At 41.3% G+C, this 22,782-nt stretch overlaps 1 protein-coding gene across 1 annotated transcript; it reads right to left on the bottom strand.

The window, feature by feature from the left end:
- Positions 1-681: 681 nt before the first annotated feature.
- LOC100761300 (histamine N-methyltransferase) lies at positions 682-22,579 on the bottom strand. Its single transcript, XM_027400958.2, has 4 exons — positions 21,690-22,579; positions 2,064-2,243; positions 1,041-1,551; positions 682-801 (listed from the first exon to the last, which is right to left on the bottom strand). The coding sequence occupies exons 1-4, from the start codon at positions 22,577-22,579 to the stop codon at positions 682-684; spliced, it is 1,701 nt and encodes a 566-aa protein (XP_027256759.2).
- Between the last annotated feature and the right edge of the window lie 203 nt (positions 22,580-22,782).

The raw sequence follows: 22,782 nt of genomic DNA on the forward strand, positions 1-22,782 counted from the left end.
TTAGGATGCTTTGTTTGCTCTTCTGTCTCCAGTGGCTAGAACTGCATCTAGCACAGCATGGACAGGTGAGTACATGAGGGGCAGAATCATGTGATGCATTAAGAATGCGCAAGAGCATTGTTCTAGTATCAGATATGCTGAGTTTCCATCTCAGCTTCTCCATTTTACTCTGATCACAATCAAACCACTTAACATGTCTATTCCCAAGTGGCTTCATCTGGAAAAAGAAGTGCATTATGTGGCGTCCTGGGAGCCTTAACATCGAGTTAATGCGTATAAAGTTTTTAGAATAAAATGGATATAGTTAGTACTGAACAAATGCAGCTATTATGAAGGGGTAAGCAATGCCATTACCTTTCACTGGCTTGAGTGTAAAGGGCTCAAACTAGCTTGGGCCTCAAGAGCACCCTACTTCCCCTCAAGTTTATCATCTACTTAGTGTTGCAGGTTCTGGTTCCTGTAGCCAAGAGAAGGAGGTTGATAAGAATAGAGGTGTACTTTATTGTCCAGGAAATCATCCTGTTACTGATGCTGAAGAAGCCGAACTGGATAGGTGTCCCAGTTTTCAATAAGTGAGTGTCTCATTTCCTGTACTCCCAACATTGCATCACACACACAATCACAACACTTCCCACCCTCTTTTTATTTCGGCTCATATCTTCAAAAGAGAAGACAGGTAAGTTAGGAAGACGAGAACACACAGGACAAGGAAAGAGAGGAACTGCGAAATAAAGAAAAGAAGAAGGGTGGAAGTGCAAAAGGGGCGCGGGGATACTTCTGGCCAGTCATGGCATTGACCACCTAATGTAAACAGTAAAATGCTGAAATTAGAGACCAAGGAAATCCCGCCCAAGCCTCACAGGGAAATGCTTTCACTAAGAGATGTAGAGAGGCTAGGCAAAGCGGTATGGGAAAAGAGTTTGTGGATGACCAGAGGCCTGGGTCAGGCAGCAAAGGCAAACCTCTCCATCTTACCTGGGGGATGTTGGCCCCATTAAAACTGTAGTCCCCAGTCAATGTCACCTTAATCCAGGGCTTACCTCAGTCTGTAACCAGGAATCCCGCTCCATTTGAAGCATCCCTCGCCTCAAAGTGGTAAGCTTGGCCTTGGTTAAACACGCCAGGGGGCCCTGCCCCAGTGCATTTCCACTGAGATTCCCGGCCGATTCCTCAGGAGGAACTGTTTCCATTTGAGATGGACCCTGGATCCTGGCCAGGACCAGATGACTCTCAGAGCCAAATTCCGTGACAGCTCGCAGAGAGGATGCCAAGGGGCTGCAGGGAGCCCCTGGGGGTGGGCAGCGAGCCGGGGGCGCGGCTGGGACCAGCCAGGCCCCGGCTGCCCACTCGTGAAGGTCCAAGTCCACACCTTTGGGGGACCAGCTTCTGCCTATTTGTCCCCGCTCCAGCACGACCGTGCTGAAATTGCACAGGAGCCCCAAGATGCCCCTCCGCCACTGGGGGACTTCTTCCTTCCCGCGTCCTTGGCGGGCGGGAGAGCACTGATGGGCGGGGGACCCCGACCGATCAGGGTTGTCGCCGACCTTGAGGCTACCGTGGGGTGTGCATGCGCCAAAAATAAAGTGCGGGCACGCGCACGCGCGCACGGACACACACACACACACACACACACACACACACACACAACACACACACACACACACACACACACCACACACACACACACACACACACACACACACACACACACACACACACACACACACAGAGGCATGCATGCCCAGCCTCTGCGTGACACTTCACTCCCAAGAAAGCTACTGTCCTTAAACAGCATAAAGCACGGAGAGGAAACCCTGTGCTGGAGACATCATGCCAAAGACCAAATTTGGGATGATCTTTATTTTAAGGTTTGGATGGAAGCTTCTCAGAAAACAAAAGGACTCAGAACAAATTTCATGCGTGTGGTAGCTGTTAAAATAGGTGCCTAATTGCAGGTGTGATCTCCGCGGGTTTAGAGGGAGGAAGGAATCCCTGATGCTGGGGCTTTTCCTACTCAGGGCTCACTGCGAGCGCCAGCGCGGCAGGGGTTAAGGCCACGCTGCCTGCCTGCAGGCTTTCCCAAGCAGGGAGCAGCGGTGCCGGCGGGGGCGCACTGGGGAGAGCCGGGGATCTCCCGCCCGCTGGGCTCCTGGGGCGCTTCCCTCCCAGTGCTATTTATAGATCGGCTTCCAGCTGCTACAGGGAGCTCACCGCCAGGCCAGGGCTTCTGGAGCTGCTGGAGCCTTCCAGAAGCAAAGAATTTTCATAAATTCTCTGAATGGCAAATCGCTTGATTGTCACTGTTCAGTCTGACCACCATATATATTTCAAGTTGGATCTCTCTCTCTCTCTCTCTCTCTCTCTCTCTCTCTCTCTCTCTCTCTCTGTGTGTGTGTGTGTGGGGGGGGGAGGGCTGGGATCCTAGGATCCTAGACGGTTTGCAGCACCTTATGACTGCATGACTGCAACCAGGCAGCTTGTAATTGTGAGCTGTGGGAGTCCCCTTTGTAATTAGATGTTCCATTAAAAAAAAAAAAATCCTCCTCCATTGGTTTAAAGTCCCATTTTGTATTTCCTGCGACCTTCAATCTATCTGCAGGTTGGCTTCATAGTCATGTGTTCAGTAAAAGGTACGCAGCAAATTCAGGAGCACTGAAACAAATCATATCCCCTGCCCTCCCCACCCTCCACCCTGCCTGTTGTCTGAGGGCCCTGGACCTGTCTATTTGTGAACCCAGCTGGGTGGTGTCTGTGCCAAACCAAAACACCAGAAGGTCCACCTAAAGATTCTCAGCCCAGTAGACCACGAAGGTCGAGGGTGGGGAATTCTTCTGCCTGACTTCTTATACTCAGCATAAAATGGAGCAAACTGCCAGTCTAGAAGATTCTAACCTGACACTTTAACCTAAAGCCCCTTTCTGCAGTAATTTCTTCCTGAAAATATCCAGTCTCAGTGATATGGAAAGCCCTTGTGCCCCCCTGGAAACTGCTGAGGATCAGACATGGCATCAGCTCTCCCATTGGAAAAGATGGAGGAGGCTGAGAAACCACCAATGCTGTAGTCTCCAGGTGGTCCCAAGTCACCCTCCCCCTGAGCCATGGGTCCTCCTCCTTCCAATCTGCAGATTTTTCTTGTAGAGCTGACCTTGGCTCATTATTTAACCGCATTTAACCAGAATGATCCTAAACTGCAGGCTCTAATTCATCCAACTTAATTAAATTATGGGCCAGGTGTGACTCCCTTTGGTTCAGTTCCTTGTGACTGTTTTCACCCTGTATCTGTTCCCCCATGCTAGTGAAGAGAGAGAACAGAGCACACTGTCTCTATTCCAGAGTCATCAGTCAGGTTCCAGGATGCATCCTGGAGATTCTACAGAAAGATTCTGCTGCTCATTTTCATCCTGGCTGCTTATGTGGAGGTATTGATATACTTTACCATCCATGTCTCAGGTTCTCATTTGTCATGTGTGAATAACAGTCATAGTAGCTACCTCATGGAGTTCTTAGGAGATTAAATGTGGACATCTGTATGAATTGCTTGGACCAGTGGCTAACAGCTCAATAAGCAGGAAATATTATGGCTGCCAAAATATGAGTCAGAATTGATTTGGATGAATTTGTGCAAAGGGCCTATTTTACCTATGCAAATCCATACTATAAATTAGGTTTTGTTTTTTCACCATTCTGCAGCAGATTCCCCAAAGGCATGTATAAAGGAGGTCCCTAGGCATTAAGCTTCATTATTTCTTCCACAGAAGGAAAACAGTTCTTCCAAGGGCCTTTGAAAAGCCCTTCTGCTAACACATGCTACACTGACACCTGCTGTAGAGAATCCCCTGCTTACAGTGATCCATGCCTGTCCTGAGGATAACACTGTGTGATATGGATATCTCTTTCATCCTGAGACCCTCTAAGTTTTCCAAGGTGCTATGGGGGATAAGCTTTTCTATTTAATTGAAGACACCAAGCTCAGTGTAGGTCCATATGGCCTCTTACTTTTCCTAAAAACTTAACCCATGGAGACTAGAAACTAGGTTGGAGCAGTGAGGGCTTCTGCTCTCATCTCCATCTTCCCTTCTTTAGAAGAGAATTCCTGGTTTTCAGGGATGTTATGCCTGTTATGCTCTAAGGAACTATGTAAGAAAGTGTCATGTGGATGATTCTAAGATGCCTTCCTGCATATGCCTGGCTGTGGAGGTTCTGTAGTCCGGCAGAGAAGAGGTGTTTGGACTAATCACAACACATCTCACAGGCAAATGAAGGTTTGTGTTTTCACCAATCACAGCCTTGCCTCTAACACCAGCCACAACAATTCCTCTACCAGGTGACCATGGGGTGTGCTCCATAGAAATGCCTTCATGACCATCTAGAGTTCATTGAGGCTGATAAGGGCAAAAATCCTGTTACGAATGGATTGAAACAGCCATGGCAAAGGCTGTGCTTCCTAGAGGCAGGTCAGCTTTGATAGTTGTTTAGTTTTCTCAGTGCATCCATGAAATGTTCAAAATAACTAGCATTAGCATACTAGTAGTCCAATAGTAGTTCTTTTGCTCCAAGAAGTCAAGGTAGCAGATGAGAATCCAACAGCTGCTAGGTAAGAAATCACATTGCCCCATTTCCCCAAATCTCTGCTTATGTATCAGAAAGGCTTATAGTACAAATATTTAGAACTTAGCATTAACACCCAGGGTAATTTTAACATATTGTGGTTTTCGATTTGGTTGCTGATTTCCTTTCAAGACAGAGTATCACTATGTAACCCTGGCTGACCTGGAACTATGTGGACTTGGCTAGCTTCAAACTCAGAGTAACAGTGGCTCACACTTGCCAAGTGTCCCAGGGAAAGTTGGGCCTGCTTATCTTTCTCAGTAGAAGTAAAGCACTCTCACCTAATACTAGAAAAGTCAGAATAGAGTTAGATGCTGTGCACTCCTCACAGACCAGCTAGATCTCTCTGGCAGCAGTAGACAATGGCCAGTCTGTGGCAATACCTATGACCTGTCTTCAGCTTTTCTGACTTTTGGGCAAGGTACTTGTTCTATGACAGAAGGTGATTGGAAACTTCTCCTCCAGGTCAATAGTATCACCAAAGATGAAGTCTGATCGATAGATAAGGATTGATTTGGTCTGCTTTTTCCTAATTGTGTGCCTGCTTGCATTGAAATATAATCTATGTAAGTCACAGATGAGTCAGAACTAATAAAGAATGTGTGTTTATGTGCATGTTGGTGAACCTGGTTATGTGGTTCTGTGGGCTGGGTATAAAAGTATGAAATCTCTAGTGCTGACTATTGTGAACAATAGGCTGCACACTCAGGCATGAGTTGAAGCTATTCCTAAATATAGAATTTCTTCCATGCAGCCTCAATTCGTCTCTTCAGGTGTTTCATTTGATTGAGCCATTTAGTATAATCTTCCTTACTAAAAGTCAACTGCTTCTACACTTAATTACATTTACAAAATGCACTTACCCAACATCCAGACTAACATTTGATTGAATGGCTGGGGAGTGAAACCCAAGCCCCTCTGACTCATGATTCTGATAATTATGACCACCTGTGCTTAGTTACAGATGAGTCAAAACTAATAAAGAATGTGTGTTTATGTGCATGTTGGTGAACCTGGTTATGTGGGTTCTGGTGTTGTAACAAAATGCTCTGGAAAAAGCAATTTAAGGGTGAAAGGAGGGGTTTGTTTTAGGTTAAAGCATAGGCCATTGAGGCGTGAGGAGCTTGAGGCAGCTGATCATGTTGTTTCTGAAGGCAGGAAGAAGACAGCAATGAGGGCTGGTGCAAAACTCACTTTCTCCTTTATATATATTTCAGAATCTCAGCCCATGGAATGATGCCTCCCACAGTGGGTGGGGCTTCCTACCTCAATGTACATAATCAAAGTAATTCCCTCTGCAAGATGCCCAGTAGCCTTGCTTCTCAGGTGATGCTAGATTGCATCAGCTTGACAGTTGAGATTAACCATCTCACATACCACCTTTCCTTCTTGACTAACCACCCTTGATGCTCGGGGGACCTAGCCACACACAGGACTCTAAAGTGCCCGTTTAACTAGTGTCCACAGTGGTAGAAGGCCAAATCCCTAAGATAAATTACTTATTCAATTTCACCCCAGATGCACTTTCTTTCACAACCACCACCACCAAATACAGTGCACACACATTCCCCTTGTCCCCTTTCTACCTTACTGCATAGAAATAAGTATCATCACTAAAGGAACCAATTTAGGTATGAAGATGTGAGGTTTTCAAGGAGAAGAAGATGACTTTGAAGTAAGAATGTGATATAGTTCTTCCACTAAAGCTAAGAGGCTGAAAATGTCACCAATGGTTGACAGGACTCTGGAGATTCTTTTAGTCTAACCAGGTGGAAATCATGGGTAGACAAAAGGGGCATGTCACTTTGCATTAACAACCCTAGTTCTAGAGGTTCACACATGTGGACTTCAAATCCAGAGTCTTATGGAGAATCATGCCTACAAGCTGTCAAAGTTGGAGACTTAGGACTCTATGTCCTTAAGCAGAAGCTTATAGCCCTGAGCTTATAATGTCAGTATGCAGCAGCTAGTTACACCTCTTGAGCCTTGGATGTCAAGACTTTTTGTTCCTCGTGGTTTGAGGATTGTAACTCTTTTAGCAACAGGGTTTGTAGGCTCTGACCCTCAGCTCTTTATAAGCCCTTCACTTCTGCAGTCTCACTTCCATACTCTCTTGTCTTCTTAGTCCTCCCACTGTCCTCTATCATCTTAGTTTTTGGAAGACAATCTGTGTTCCATCACTCTTGATGGAGTGTTGAGTCACATTCTAGTGTTATAACTCAGAGCCCTGGATATCAAGATCTTTAGGTGTATGACTCAGGAACTCAGCAGCCAGCTCCTCACTGCCACTGGAGCTAAATGCCCAGGATTATGTCATCACTTCATACAACCAGTTCATTTTCTCTGCTCATAATTAAGACTGTAAGTAGGCAAAAGTCATTTCATAAAAGTCTATAATGGATCCTAATGTGGTAATTCAAAGGAGTCAGAAATAGGAAGGAAGAATCCCATGTAATCCATAATATTGAAAATCAGCCAAGTTATAAAGACATGGAATACTTTAAAATATTTAAATTTACTTTTATGTGTGTGTATGTGTACATGCACACATGTGTGGGCATCCATATGTGTCACCGCACGTGTATGGAGCCTGGAGGACAACTTGTGAAAGTCTGCTTTCTTTTTCCATCATGTAGGTTATGGGCTCAAACTCAGGTCATGAGTTTGGTGGCAGTGTCTTTACCTGCTAAGTCATCTTGCCAACCTTTATAACACTTGTTCTGCAACTGTAATTTTACAAAAAAATGATTGTTGCAAGGTTTTGTACACTGTGTGAATATATATCACTGTGATTGGTTTAAAAAAGCTGGACAACCAATAGCTTGGCAGGAGGTATAGACTGGACTTCTGGGCAGAGAGAGGATCTCAGAGGATGATTCAGGTATGGGAAATACTATTGAGACACTGAGGAAGTTGGGAACAGAATGAAGGAGAGGTAAAGGGCCATGTGGTAAATGTCGATTAGTAGAAATTCAAGTTATTAAGAGTTAGTTGGGAAAAAAACCTAAGCTGGGCCAAGCTTTCATAACTAATAAGTTTCCATGTCATTATATGGGGGTTGGTGGTCCAAAAGAAAGTCCAACAAGAAAGACCTGCTATAATTGGTCCCAACATGTAGCACTTGTATTCATATGGGATTTGAGAAGCTGAAAAAAGTTCCAAACACAGAGTCAGCTGCAGTTTCCTGGCAGCCACCATCTCTTGGGTAGGTCAAGTGCTCACAGTATAGAGAGGCATGGCTCCTTAAAGAGACCTTTATTGTGCAGCCAAGCAGTTGGGCAGTAAGGAGCCATGCCTTACTGCCCAACAGTAGGCAGAGGCAGGTGGATCTCTGTGAGTTCGAGACCAGCCTGGTCTACAAGAGCTAGTTACAGGACAGCCTCCAAAAGCCACAGAGAAACCTTGTCTCAAGAAAAAACAAACAAACAAACAAACAAACAAACAAAACCTCTAAATAGGCATAGTGTGCTTGAAAATGTGCTTAGATGCTAAGGAAAGAAAACAAAATGGCTAAGGACAGGCACAGAAAAAAAACAGTTTTAAAAATAATAAAGTCTTTAAAGAAAGAGTAATGTGATATAACAAGAATAAGCCATGTAAGGATAAGAAATACATGGGGTGTCTAGATCCTATATAGTGCTTTGTTTGTTTTAAATTTTTTTAATGCTAATAAACAAAAGATGCCAGTTGTTGAGAGATATTAGATTGTGGGGGAAAAATACTGAATTTATCCAGTCTATACACTTTAAGGATATCTTAACTTTAGAATGGAAGTCAGAGAATGTGTTGCTTTGGGGGAGAGGTTATATGTCCTTGTTTGGAGGAGGGGTGGCTATGGATTCCTTCAAAATTAATAAGGAGCAGATTTGATTGGGGGAGACCTCCCGAAATCTTGGCTGCAATCATGAAGGAAGAAACCAAGAAAAACTACAAGACAAGTAACATATAAGCTGATCCTTTGAAATGGGAACAGCTGTGAGACTAGATGAGACACAATAAATCTTGTTAGCTGTGGAGTCCTCAAGCCATCCTTTCACATGGCATGGGTGGAGATTTATATTACAGCTTGGCTATATAGTTCAAATGGCCTTATAAAGTTGACAGATGCCTTTTACCTGCTCAAACCCAGAACAGAGAATCATCTTTAGCTGATTTGTGCATATCATAAATTCCATACTTATGTCAATGCAGGTATGTAAGTTACCTTTAAAAGTTTGTGTGTTTTCAGAACAAAAGGATCAGATATTAATGAATACAAGTAGCACAGACGATCCAGCCTCTCAGAATGCCTCTGTTGCTGCTTCCTCAAAAATATGTATCTAGAACAACTTCAAAGTGGCAGTTGAGAAGGTCCAGCTTCATAGACTATCTAGCTAGGACTTCAGATACACCCTGAACGTTCCCGTCATATCAAGATTGAACAACAGGTAGCTCTCTCAGGACTTGACCATTATATCAGTATATCAGTTTTCTCAGGACTCCCTAAAAGATGCTGTCACTCCCAAGACAACAGAAAGTAATTTTAAAGACACTACACCCACATTCCCAAGAGGTTAGATAGGTGTTTTTTTGTTTGTTTTTTTGTTTTTGTTTTTGTTTTTTTTGGTCATTTGATGGCTTATGAATATTGGTCATTGTTTAGGGGGTTTGGTTGCAGGTTGTTTCTGGTCACAATGAGGAAAAAAACTAAGCAAAGGATGTTAGATTCAGGGATCTATTTCTGAAAAGAAAGTAGGGGGTTATAGGAATGATAGGATAAGAAGGCAGATTATTGAGTCTACTTTTAAATTAAAAATCAATTCTTAATCTCAAGTATTTTACATTGGTATGGATTTTTGTATGATTGATACAAATTTATGGTTATTTTGTTAGAACACACTGTATATATGTTTCTACTCTCATTTAAGATATTTTTGCATATTGATACAGATCTAAGGCTATTTTAACTTTAATGTACTGTATATGCTTCTATTCTTGTTAAAGTTGTACTTATAACTTAAGTTGTACTTATGTATCTCATTTCAAAATGTAATGTAAAGTTCTGATCCTTGAAACCTATTATTATAAAATATTTAGGATAATTACGAAATACAGGTTAGTAGCTAGTCATCAATAACAATCAAACTTAAAGCCATGTTAGGTATGTTTTCAAGGTCAAACAGATATATTTAAGATAGATTGGTCTCAAACTCTTCAACAATCTATAGAATACGGCATTTAGAAAGTTTTAATGACATAAGACTTTTCAAGACAGTGAGATACGTCTGCCCCTTGTAGCACCAATCTGCCTCAGAAAAGATGATGGACATCAAAGAACCTCCACATGGAGTTTGCTTTCATTTATGGCAAAGCTATCCATTGGGCAAGAAACTGCCCTTGCCTCAACTGCTGTTAGTATGTTGTCCAAATAGAATAAGCAGGACACAAAAGAGGGCAACTGCCAAACTTTGCCAAGACAAGGTAGTATAATCCTTCAAAATTCCTGTTTCAGAGAAAAGCCTGGCAGATATTCTAGACCTGTAGTCTGAAGATGAATGCTCCAACATTGCAGAGGAACCTTGGGTTACTGTGCAGGTAGCCAGATGTCTCTGTCATTTCTATAGTTTGGGAAGTTGTTTGCTCTATACTTCCTCATTAAGATAAATCTTTCCTCCAAAAGTTGCTGAACCCCACCACCACATGTGTGCTTTATGCCAGCCATCCGCCCGAGTTAGGGCCTAAATTAATACACAGAAACTTGTATTATGTTCAAATGCTGCTTGGCCAATGAATAGGATTCTCATCTGTTAGCTCAGTCTTAATTATCATAAATCTATATATTTTATAAGACTTATCTTATAGAGAATGGCTTTCACTGGCACCCTCTCTTGCAGGTGGCTCACATCCTGCCGCTGGAGGAGGCAAAGGGGAAAGAGGACACTTCCTGTTTCTCCTTGCTTAAATATGAGTCTCCTTGCTATGTCACTTCCTGCCTGGATCACCACTTCTGTACTACATTTACCAGAATCCTCTTTGACTCCTAGTCCTGTCTAACTTGCTGTTTCATTGGCCAAACAGAACTTTATTCAACAATCAATAAGATAAACATACACAGTACATTCCCCATCACTTCCTGTTTACTCAGGTAATATTTTATCCTTCTGTGATTTCTGATGGAGTCGAAGGCAAGATAGTTATACCATTTTCTTTGTTACTAGATTCAGAAAAAGAATTTATGAAAGTAAAGTTTATAAGGTTGAGAGACATAAAAGGTTAAGGGTTTGGGGTTGTTTTGGGGAATCTCTCTTCATGTGGGTGTGCTTATGTGCTTCTTCAGTTTTAATGAAGCATGTTGCCTTTCTTCTCGCCTCTTAATTCCATAATTGGTGAAGAAAATGACAACCAAGATTCCTAGATGGTAACTTAAGCACAGCTGCTTTTCTGTCAGTCATGAAGGGGTTTGTTTCTTATTTTGGTTTTAATTTTAATTATATGTTATGTGTGCAAGTGCTTTGCCTGAGATATATGTCTATGCACTAATAAGGTGCCTGGTGCCAACACAGGCCAGAAGAAAGCACTGGATCCCTTGGAACTAGAGTTATGAATAGTTGCTAGACACCATGTGGGTACTGGGAAGAATAGTCAGTGCTCTTACCTATTGAGTCTTGGGGAGATAATCTCCCATCTCCTGTCATAATTTAGGGGCTGATGTTATGAGGTTATCAGCAGCCTGTAGCAAAGTCCCCTACAGCATCTGTATGGGATGTCTTGTGGAGGTCATTTAGGCTTGTCATAGTTAAAGTAAAACTTTCCGATATTGGTACAAAATAAAGCAGTAGAGGCTGGAGAAAGGATTCCTTAAGATAAAGTTGTGACTTTAAGAAGTCTGCAGCTAAGGCTACATTATACTTTGCAGCTGGAATGTACTATCCTCAAGGGATCCATGAAGTGTTAAAAGCAGCCTGGCAAACAATTAAAGTCCACCCTGCGGATGGTCAAGAGAAGGTCTCTTCAGCTGACAACTCCCTATACAAGACAGCCAGGCATGCATGAAGGGGCTGCTAGCTTCTTTATTGGCCCTTCATTGGGCCAATTTGATGGCTTTCAACAGTTGTGTTCATCCAGAGGAACAGTAAACATTAAAAGCTCCCTACAACAGACATTAACATTAACCTTAGCATTCTTAGCAGTGCTTAACAATGTTTATCTGTTATCCAAACACCCACAGGGAGATATGGTCATTGATTACAAAGAGGAATTTGAGGTTCAGTGTGGAGAAAAGTCTGTATTTTGTATGTATTATAATAGCTTTGGAAACTTTGCCTTAAAAAGAATGAAGAGTCCACAAGCAAGTGGAATTGCAAGACTCAAGTAGATAGAAATCCCATCATATAGTTAAGATGAATTTAGGATCCTTGAGTATTTAAAACCTAAAATCAGACATGCTCATCCAAATACCTACATGCAGGAAGTGGCTAAATAATGTACACATTCTTCACTAATAGCATTATTTAAATGCCTATCAGATCTGACTAAATGCCTAATGGGAAAGGTAGCACCCTGGGAGGACACAGCTAAGGGCCAGAAGGCAATAGTACTCCTCCTGGGAACATTCTGGGACCCAACTAAGAAGAAGTTCTCCCTCCCAGTGTATATGGTCTTCTCCATATCTACCACTGGACTTCAGGAATTATGTACACCTGTAACTCACATATGCCCTTCATTTTCCACCATCAAAATCAGGCCTGTAAACCTCGAGTATACAGAAAGGTAGGGTTTGTCCTTGCTACTATAAATGGCCACAGAAATTTCATTTAAAAGACCATTACTCTAAATGAGTCCACTGCGTATTTTCCTTATTTATCAACTCACACAGACTATGTTTGTTTCCATCTCCTGGTAATTTTGTATAGTAACATTGTCAAGATACTTCTGCTGCATATTGATTTCACTTTATTTAGGCATAAACCCAGAAATGGGTTTTAGTCCATAGTTCTTTGGACTATCATATCAGATAGTCACTATATATTATCCCTGAGAGAGGCAATGGAATATATTATTCAGAGAGTCCATGCTTCCAACTTAATGCTATGACTGAATGAAAATTTAGAGTTAGGAAGGGTGAATATGTAAGGTGGTACAAAGAATAAACTGGATATTTGAGGATCAGGTTAATGATCTGGGATAGATATTAACAGTGGGCAAGAGTATTTTGTCATCTTTTACTTTGACATGTCTAGAGGGCTACACTTTACTGTCACTTGAAAGTAAGAAGCCTGAGTAGAAGTGACACATACTATTACTTGAGGCAGACATATTTAGTTTGATGGAAAGACTACAAAATCTTTCCACCTCTACTGATTTAAACCCAAAACAAATCAACCCCAGTTCCAGACAATCCTAGTTCCCCTGGAGCTATTGGTCAGGGGTGTCCAAACAACCCCCCCCCAAACCATTATAGGCTATTGCCATAATCCTTTGTTGCCTCCCAGAACATGAAGGTAATTATGATTCGTCACTAAAAAAAACCATAAATATTCATTGAGTCTTAAAACAGTAAATTGTAATTTTCATGTGTATTTAAAATACAAAAATGTTTGGGACAATAACACCATTTTAAGATATTATTTCAAATGGGATTAGTTTGCTTAGCACCCTTCTCAATGGAAAGTGGCAGGAATACTCTGTTTTGTGTATTGTAGAATAGTTAGCACTGTCTAAAATTTTATGTGAATGAAATCACACAGTGAGCTTCTTTTAGAAAGGAGTCTCTTTCTGTACAATCAGAGCAATTATTCTGAGGTATATGTATATTATTACATACATCAATACTTTACCACTATTTACTACTCTGGAAAATTCCTTTGTATGGATATAATCTGGGATGTTTATTTATTTATCTGTTGATGGGCAAACTACCATATCATCTGTAAATAGTGAAAGTTTGACTTCTTCCTTTCCAATTTGTATCCCATTGATCTCCTTTCATTGTCTCACAGTAAGCAAGACAAAACGGCAGCCCACAGACTGGGAAAAATATTCACCAACCCCACATCTGACAGAGGGCTGATTTCCAAAATATACAAAGAACTCAAGAAGTAGTCTCCAAAACACCAAACAATCCAATTAAAAAGAGGGGTACAGAACTAAACAGACAATTCTCAATAGAGGAATCTAAAATGGCTGAAAGACACATAAGTGTTCAACATCCTTAGCCATCAGGGAAATGCAAATCAAAACAACTCTGAGATACCATCTTACTCCTGTCAAGATGGCTAAAATCAAAAACACCAATGACAGTTTATGCTGGAGAGGATGTGGAGAAAGGGGAACACTCCTCCACTGCTGGTGGGAGTGCCAACTTGTACAGCCACTTTGGAAATCAGTTTGGTGGTTCCTCAGGAAAATGGGAATCAGTCTACCACAAGATCCAGCAATTCCACTCTTAGTCATATACGAAAAAGAAGCACATTCATACAACAATGACATCTGTTCAATGATGTTCATAGCACCACTATTTGTAATAGCCAGGAACTGGAAGCAGCCTAGATGCCCCTCAACTGAAGAATGGATAGAGAAAATGTGGTACATTTACACAATGGAGTACTACTCAGCAGAAAAAACAATGGAATCTTGAAATTAACAGGCAACTGGATGAAACTGGAAGAAACTGTTCAAGAACAATCACAAAAAGACAAACAGGGTATTACTCATTCATATATGGATTTTAGACATAGAACAAAAGATTACCAGCCCACAATCCACACAGCCAGAGAAGCTAGGTAACAAGAGGACACTAAGAGACACATACATGGTCCCCTAGAGAAGGGGAAAGGGACAAGATCTCCTGAGCAAATTGGGAGCATGGGGGTAGGGGAGAGGGAGCTAGGAGAATGAGAAGGGGAGAAGAGGAGGGGTGAGGAAGATATAATGGGACAGGGAGGTTGAATCGGAGGAAGAATAGAGGAGAGCAAGATAAGATATAATATAATAGAGGGAGACATTTTAGGTTTAAAGAGAAACCAGGCACTAGGGAAATGTCTGGATATCTACAAAGATGACACCAACTAACAATCTAAGCAACAGAGGAGAGACTACCTTAAATGCCCTCCCCTGATAATGAGATTGATGACTGACTTATATGCCATTCTATAGCCTTCATCCAGCAGCTGGTGGAAGTAGAAGGAGATAACCACAGCTAATCACTGAACTGAACTGGAATCCAAATGCAGAGAAGGAGGACTGATGAGCAAAGGGGTCCAGACCAGGCTGATGAAACCTACAGAAACAGCTGACCTGAACAATGGGGAGCTTTTGGTCCCCAGACTGATCACTGATAAACCAGCATGGGATTGATCCAGACCCCAGGAATGTGAGTGTCAGTGAGGAGACCTCTGAAATTCATGGGGCTTCTTGTAGTATATCAGTACTTGTCCCTAGTATAGGTGTGGACTTTAGGAGCCCATTCCACATAGAGGGATACTCCCTGAGCCAACACCCACGGGGGTGGGCCTAGGCCCAAAGGATATGACAGACCCTGAAGAACCCCTATTGAAGGCCTCACCCTTCCTGGGGAGCAGAAAGATTATGTGGTAGGTAGGGTTTTAGTTGGGGGGGGGCTGGTAGGGGAGAAGGGGACGGAGAGGGAACTGTGATTGAAATGTAAAACAATCTTCTTTCTAATTCAATTTAAAAAAAGGAAAAAAAGTGTATGTATATATTGCATGACATTTTCATATGCAGTGAAATGATTAAATTAAGCTAATTAATGTATCTATCACCTTTCACACTTTGCTTTCTTTGTGCTAATAACATTTAAGATTTCTTTCTTAGCAGTTTCCAAGTTTATAATTTCCTACACCATAGTTCCATGCTGTTCACCTAATGTCCCTAAGTAAAATTTGGTGTACTCCAACTGAAACTCAAGGTTCCATTCTCTGCTTCTATGAGGAGGTCTACTTCGTTCAGCTTGCACGTGCAGACAAATTTACACAATACTTATCTTACTAAGCATATTTGGCAATTTGTCTACATTTCTGTAAATGACTACAGTATAAGGACCTTCACTCTGAATGAATACTTAGGGCATTTTCCTTACACATCAATCCACACACTCTTTGATGGATTCCATATCCTGGTCAATTTGAATGTTCCAACAGTGAAGACGAATCTTCTCCATGATTTTTCCATTTTGGATATAATAAACCAAGGAATAAGAATGTTGTATAATATAGAAATGCTACTTTTAATTTTTTAAAGAATTCACCATACTGTTCTGGACATATATTCCATACAGCTGCCATAGTTACTTCCTCAAAAGTATGTTTAAATCCCTCTGTAACATTCACTTGACTAAACCCTACTAGGTTAAGTCCAACTCTCCATACACGTTTATTACTGCCAGTCTTTTTCATTCAGCCATTACTAGCAGAGTACAGTAATATTTCAATGTGATTTTCATTTGCATTTATCTGATGAGTAATGATATTGAACATTTACCCATACATTTTTAACCATTTGGATTATTTTTTGTCAAGTTCAAGAACTCAGAACATTAAAAAAATAAATGGTTCTATAGCTGGGGAGATAAGATGCTTACTGAGCAAGAATGAGAACCCAAGTTTGATCCTTAGCACCCACAAAAAGCTAGTCATAGCTGTGCATATATATTAGTGTACGTAGTGGGACAGGCAAAATACTGGAGTTTGCTCATCAGCTGTGCAGGGACCCTGTGTCTAAATCTTAAAGATGCCTCCAACATCAACACACACACACACACACACACACACACACACACACACACACACACACACCATACACTCAACCCATCACACAGACACTGAATCCTGTAAAATGTTGTCGTTTGTTTACAGTTCTTCATGGGTTATAGGCATTGTTCTTGACAGTGTTCATATATTATATATATCTCCTTCCAATGAGCCAAATCTTTTCACATCCTTTAGTCTTTTGATGAATAATGTCTGAATCTATCTGTGTGCTGCTACAGCAGAAAATCTGAGCCTGGGTAATTTACAAGAACTGGTTTATTTTCTCATAGCACTGGAGACTGGGAAGTTCAAAGCACACATAGGTTCATTGTCTGATGAGGCCTCCTCTGTTTCTAAGACAGCCTAGGATTTCTATGCACAATCTATAAAGCTTTTATAAGGGCTTTAACTCCATACACAAGGAGTAGCCCTTAAGACCATAACCTCTCCTCTAAGCTTACCCCACCTCTTCAAACTATATCACATTGACAATGTCTGAATTTTTGAAGGGGGCATAGTCAAACAATAGCAAACAGACTTCTTAATTGTGTTGTTGATGACACAGTGTTATATTTTTCCTTCTTTGTTAGGGTTTTATGTCCTCTTTGACTTTATATATAATATATATATTATATATATATATATATTATATATAATATATATATATATATATATCCAAATAGACATGTGTAGGTGCCCCACAATGGTCAGAAGAAGGCATTGGATTCCCTGGGGCTCAAATTAAAGGGAGTTGCCTAACATGGGTGCTAGGAACTGAACTTGGACCATCTGAAACAGAGGCAAGTCCTCTTAATAGCTGAGTCATTCTCTAGCAACTCCCTCCTTGGAATGTATTTATTTATTATTTTGTTAAAGCAATTTTCATTTTTTTCAGTCACTGAGAAAATAAATCATAAAAGTTCTACAAAGTTCATTAACTTACTCGACTTTTACCTCTATACTTGGCACTTCTATCTATTATGAGTGATTTTCACCTGTTTCTTTCTAAATCAGATGTGTCATTACTTTCCATCCCTCTATCCACACAATAATTTCTATCTTGCAACTGTTTCTTTATTTTGTTTATTTTGTACATCATGAAATTTCTTTCTACCAGATTCTTTTTATCCACAAACTGTGTAATACATATGTGTGTTTACCGAGGTACCAATTAGGAAATTTAGGGTGCCAAATTAGAACAATTTGAAAAGGGTTTCTAAGTAGATCATTTTCAAGAGAAGAATGAGGTATAAAAAAACCCCATGAACTATATAGAGTACTATTGTGATAGTGGCAATATTACTAAGTCTCAATAAAGGAATGGGTGACCAGAACTCACAAGATGTCAGTTGTGCAGAATAACTATTCAGTTAAGTAATAAAGAGAACTAGTGGCAACTAAGTGCAAAAACAGCAGCCTATAATGTTTTGGAAGCCTCTGAAGCTTCCCTGGCCAATAACTCTGAAGACTCTTGCCTTGGGTTTACTATTACCCAAAAGCAACTTGGGGAGGAAAGGTGGGTTTACTCCTCCATATCACTTCACCAGGGAAGGAAGTCAGGACAGGAACACAAACATGACAGGAACCTAGAGGAGGACTGATGCAGAATCCATGGAAGGATGCTGTTTGCTGGCTTGCTCCCGATGGCTTTCTCAACCTGATTTCTTGTAGAACCTAGGTTGGGCTGGCACCATCCACAATAGCTTGCCCCCTCCCCCTCAATCACTAATTATGAAAATGCCCTACTGGCTTGCCTACAGCTCCATCTTATGGAAATATTTCCTTGTTGAGGTTCCTTCCTCTCAGATGACTATAGCTTGGGTCAAGTTGATGTAAAACTAGGTAGCACAGCTCTTTTGCTGAAGACACCAGATACTTGGGTTACAGACACAGGGAAATCCATCCGGAACTGAGCTAGAGGTTTCCTCCATGCTGAGTAGCATTCATTGTGCTAGGAAGTGTTCTACAGGATGCATGGGGAGAAAAGCCATAGATGAACTTACTCGTCTGTGAAGCTTGGGTTCTACAAAACCAACCTGCCAGACTAGTACTGCTTTCATCCTGGGTCAGAGAAACATTTTTGTGCAGTGGTTAATGCAGATACTCATAACCTTGGTAGTGCTGAAACTAAATGACTGTTGAAAGCTCAGCCCTGTGGATTTCCCCAACATGGTCTTGACCCCTTTGCTCATATTATCATTCCTCCATCTCTACAACTGGACTTCAGGAGTTTGGCCCAGTGCTTAGCTATGGATCTCCACACCTGCTTTCATCAGTTACTGGATGGAGGCTTTATGATGGCAATTAAGGTAGTCATTAATGGGGGGCTTGGGCAGTTTGTGGGGCAGTGGAACCAGTATTTATCCCTAGTACATGAACTGACTTTGGAGCTCATTCCCTATGGAGAAATACCTTGTTCAGCCTAGATATAGGAGTGTGGGCCTTGGTCCCACCCCAAATGATATGACAGACTTTGATGATCTCTCATGTGATGCCTCACCCTCCCTGAGGAGTGGATGGGGGTGGGATGGGGGATGGGGGAGGTAATGGGAGGACAAGAGGGAGAGGGAACTGGGATTGGTATGTGAAATAAGATTGGTTTTAATTTAAATAAAAATAAAAAAATGAAGTTCAGTCCTACACAACATCATGACCCCTCAAAGGCCCTAGGAGCATCACAGAAGAGGAACAAAAGTCTATAAGTGACTGGGGGATGGGGAAGTGTGCCAAGGAGCACTGTCCTCTGAATAAGGTGTGGCCAGTGCATCATGCACTCACAGTAGCTACAGTTACCTGCACAAGACCTGCACACATCTGAAAAAAGTTATATAACAGGAGGAAACTATCTGGGAAGAATAAGGAGATTAGCAATGGCAGGAGGAAGAAATTGTAATGAGGATGAAAATGATGACTTTTTTCTCTCCCTCCCTCCAGTCTTCAGCTAGAGCACCATGAACCCAGGATGTTAAAGTGACTTGCTTATGTAATTCCCATGGCATAGAGAAGTGTGGGCAATGACAGGCACACAGCAAAAACCATTGGATGAAATGGTGCAATGGATAAAGAGTTCATGACCTAAAACACAGCACACATAGTTCCTTCAGTTTATGCACTAGTGCAAAGTAATGTTAATTTGGTGATGTAGAAGCATTCCTGCCTGAGGTACAAGGGCATCCAGACTCTGTAGTTATGGACACTGGATACAAATGTCAAGTGAGTTGCTAGGGATAATGGTGATGGGAGCTGCTGCAATGCCCCCCTTTGCTTTTTGAATTCGTGCATTCTGCCATGAAAACAACATTACATATTTTCTGTTTATGTATAGCAAGAATCTCATTCTGCAGCTCAGACAGCATTCCAGCCCTTCAGGTTTCCTAGCAGGTAACCTAGCACTATATTAAAGCAGCCTCAGTAGAATGACTAGTGAGTTTCAGGATGCTGAACCCATTGTTTTACTTTATTGTACAGTGTAGTCCCCAATCAGAGCATAGTTAAGTTAGATAGCACTACGGTTCAAATGTCTGTCTCCCCATAAAAATTCATGTTTGGAATTTAATTTCCAGTGTACCAGGATTGGAAAGTGAGGCCTTTGGGGATCATTAGCTCATGAGGGACTGCACTGGGGTGACGACTTACGGAAGAGGCTTCACATAGCACTCCTGGTTTCGTCCTTTTATGGTCTTGTACTATGTGAGGATACAAGACTCTAGGTACCACCTTAGAAGTCTTCACTAGATAACCAATCTTTCTGGCATCTTAACTTGGACTTTGAAGCTTCTACAACTATAAGAAATAATTAAATCTATTGTACTTCATTTCTCAGTTCCAAGTATTTTGCTACAGCACCACAGATTAAGGTAGAATATGGCAATGAATCCAAAGGGAATTTGGTTTGTTCCCACAAGGGAGTGCTATTGGAAACATGGTAGGCAAGGAAGGAAGTCCCTTAATAAATCAAAAATGGGAGTAGGATAATCTAATTAACCTGTGACTAGGTTACCGGGTTGGCTCTTTGAAATTGTACCACACATAGACCTGGTATCGACCTATGCTTTTATGTCATGCATTCTATATTGCAGTAGCCATATCAACCTAGATAATGAGACAGCCACTAATTATATGAGAGAGGGAGTGAATTCATCAGATAACATAATAATGCCAAACTGAAGACCTGAGTTAGATCCATGTGACCCACATGGTGGAAGGAGAGAACAGATTTGCTTTAGTTGTCCCCTGGCCTCCACATTTACACTGTGGCATGCAGAGTGCATGTGTGTATATCATCCCTTCACATACAAAGGCACTCTAAAGAAAGAAAGAAGGAAATGTAAGAGAAGACCCTGCTGTCAAGCCTACACATAACCTCCATTCCAACTACTATAGCCACTTTATGCTCTGATACCTTAAGTTCTAGGTCAGTGGTGGGGGAAAGCGACTGGATCCAGGTATAAGTTCCCTGACTTCCTTGTAGTGTTGTCAATAGGTACTGGTCCCATGTGGATGCCATTTGGCACACACTTATAGGGGACACAAATGTCTTCATTTCTATGACCATTCCACATCCACAGCTCTTTGCCCAGAACTCCCTTGGTCTTTCCTAACCTGAGCATAGGAGAATGTGTTAGCCTCTGCTTATGTGTCAGTGCACACTGGGACCTTAGATCATCATCTTTTTTCATTTTTTAAAGATTTATTTTATTTTTATGTGTGTGGGAAGGATATGCTCACATAAGTATTGATTCCAGCAGAGACCAGAATATGGATCAGACCCTCTTGAGCGGGCAACACAGTTGGTTGTGAGGTATAGGACATGTGTGCTGAAAACTGAACCCAGGTCCTCGGAACAACCATCCCACTAGCCTCTAATTTTATGATGATATTAATAAAAAGTATGATAGAAACTATTACAGGAAAAGTAGAGAGAGATAAACACTTCTTTACAAGTACAACTATATTTACTTTTGTGATGATAGGATCAATAAATGTCACTTTGCTGTTACTGAAAATATAGATGGCACATATTTTCTTACTATTCTAAGAACTTCCAGTACAATAAGAAAATGGAAAGGATTTTATTATCAGTAAGTCAATGAAACTCAAGCCATATGTTTCCAGTTAGGTAATGTTTAGTCTAACTGGACAAGATATAACTGGGAGTAGCCCACATGATCCTGGTAGAAGCCCAAGAATGTCTTGGAAATTTGAAGATTTCATTCATAAGAAATGAGAATATATCCTTATTATAAGATTAATTTTTAACTTTAGTATGTAAATATGTGTTTGATATGTAAATCAGTATGTAATAAACAATTGTTCAAGATATAAATTCTGAACACTGGTGACTTATAGTATGCTTCAACTACTATAAAACTCAGATTATTGTTAAAAAGTACCTTTCCCTCTTTCTTAACACTAAATTCAGGTTCTTGAAGATCTTTCATAATTAATGCCCTAAGATCTGGTGGTGCTGTTTTATTAAAGTTGCAGGTTTCTATCAAAAAATCCCAAAGCAGGTCTCCATTTTCATTGCCATTAATAAAGCAGTCTATTATGTCCATGGTGGACACAAGGACATAACACTCATACTTAATCCACAGGTCATCCAGTATCTGAGTGAGATCAGAGGAAGTGACATACTGGCAGATGTCATCCCTGGGTAGGAGGGAGCCATACTTTTTCAACAGTTTGTCCCAGCCACTAGTTGCTGACACAAGAATAATGAGAATCTTAGCATTGGCACCTAAGAGACCATGGAAGAATCTCAGGGTAGCTGGGATATCCTCTACATAATACAACATCTGAATCATATGAATAAAGTCCCACTTTTGAGGTTCTTCTTGCAGTATTTGTTCTTGATATTCAGATGACATCTCCTTGTGCCAAGACAATTTTACATTCTCCGTGTTTGATGTCTTGGCTACACGCTCTTTGTACTTGACAATTTGCTCAGCACTTGGCTCAACAACTTCATTGCTGATACAGATGCCTGGGTATTGAGTCTGGACTTTGGAGAGAATCTGAAGGTCAATTTCACCTGCACCTCCACCTATGTTCAGAATCTTAATTTCTGCTTTTGTTTCTCCAATCCTTGCTATTATGCCTGGCAGCTTCTTGTCCATGAATCCCTGCATGCACTGGTGTTCCGTGGAATTGTTTAGAAACCTCCGGCAAGATTCAACGTATCTGCTATGTTCAGAAAACAAGCTCCTCATGCAAGATGCCATATTGGGTTCCTGTTAGGAATAAGTCGTTTGGGGAACCTTGGTGGATTCCATGGCTGGTGAGATTGAAGAAAGCTGGGGACAAACATGCCAGGCAGACAGAGTTTAAGAGAAAAGTTTTATTGGAAAGGGTAGGGAGGAGGAAGGAAAGAGAAAAGAGGTAAAGATCCACAGAGACAGAGAGAGGACAGAAGAGAAGAGGGAGA

This window comes from Cricetulus griseus, chromosome 2 (assembly GCF_003668045.3).
Source record: "Cricetulus griseus strain 17A/GY chromosome 2, alternate assembly CriGri-PICRH-1.0, whole genome shotgun sequence".
Lineage (NCBI taxonomy): Eukaryota > Metazoa > Chordata > Mammalia > Rodentia > Cricetidae > Cricetulus > Cricetulus griseus.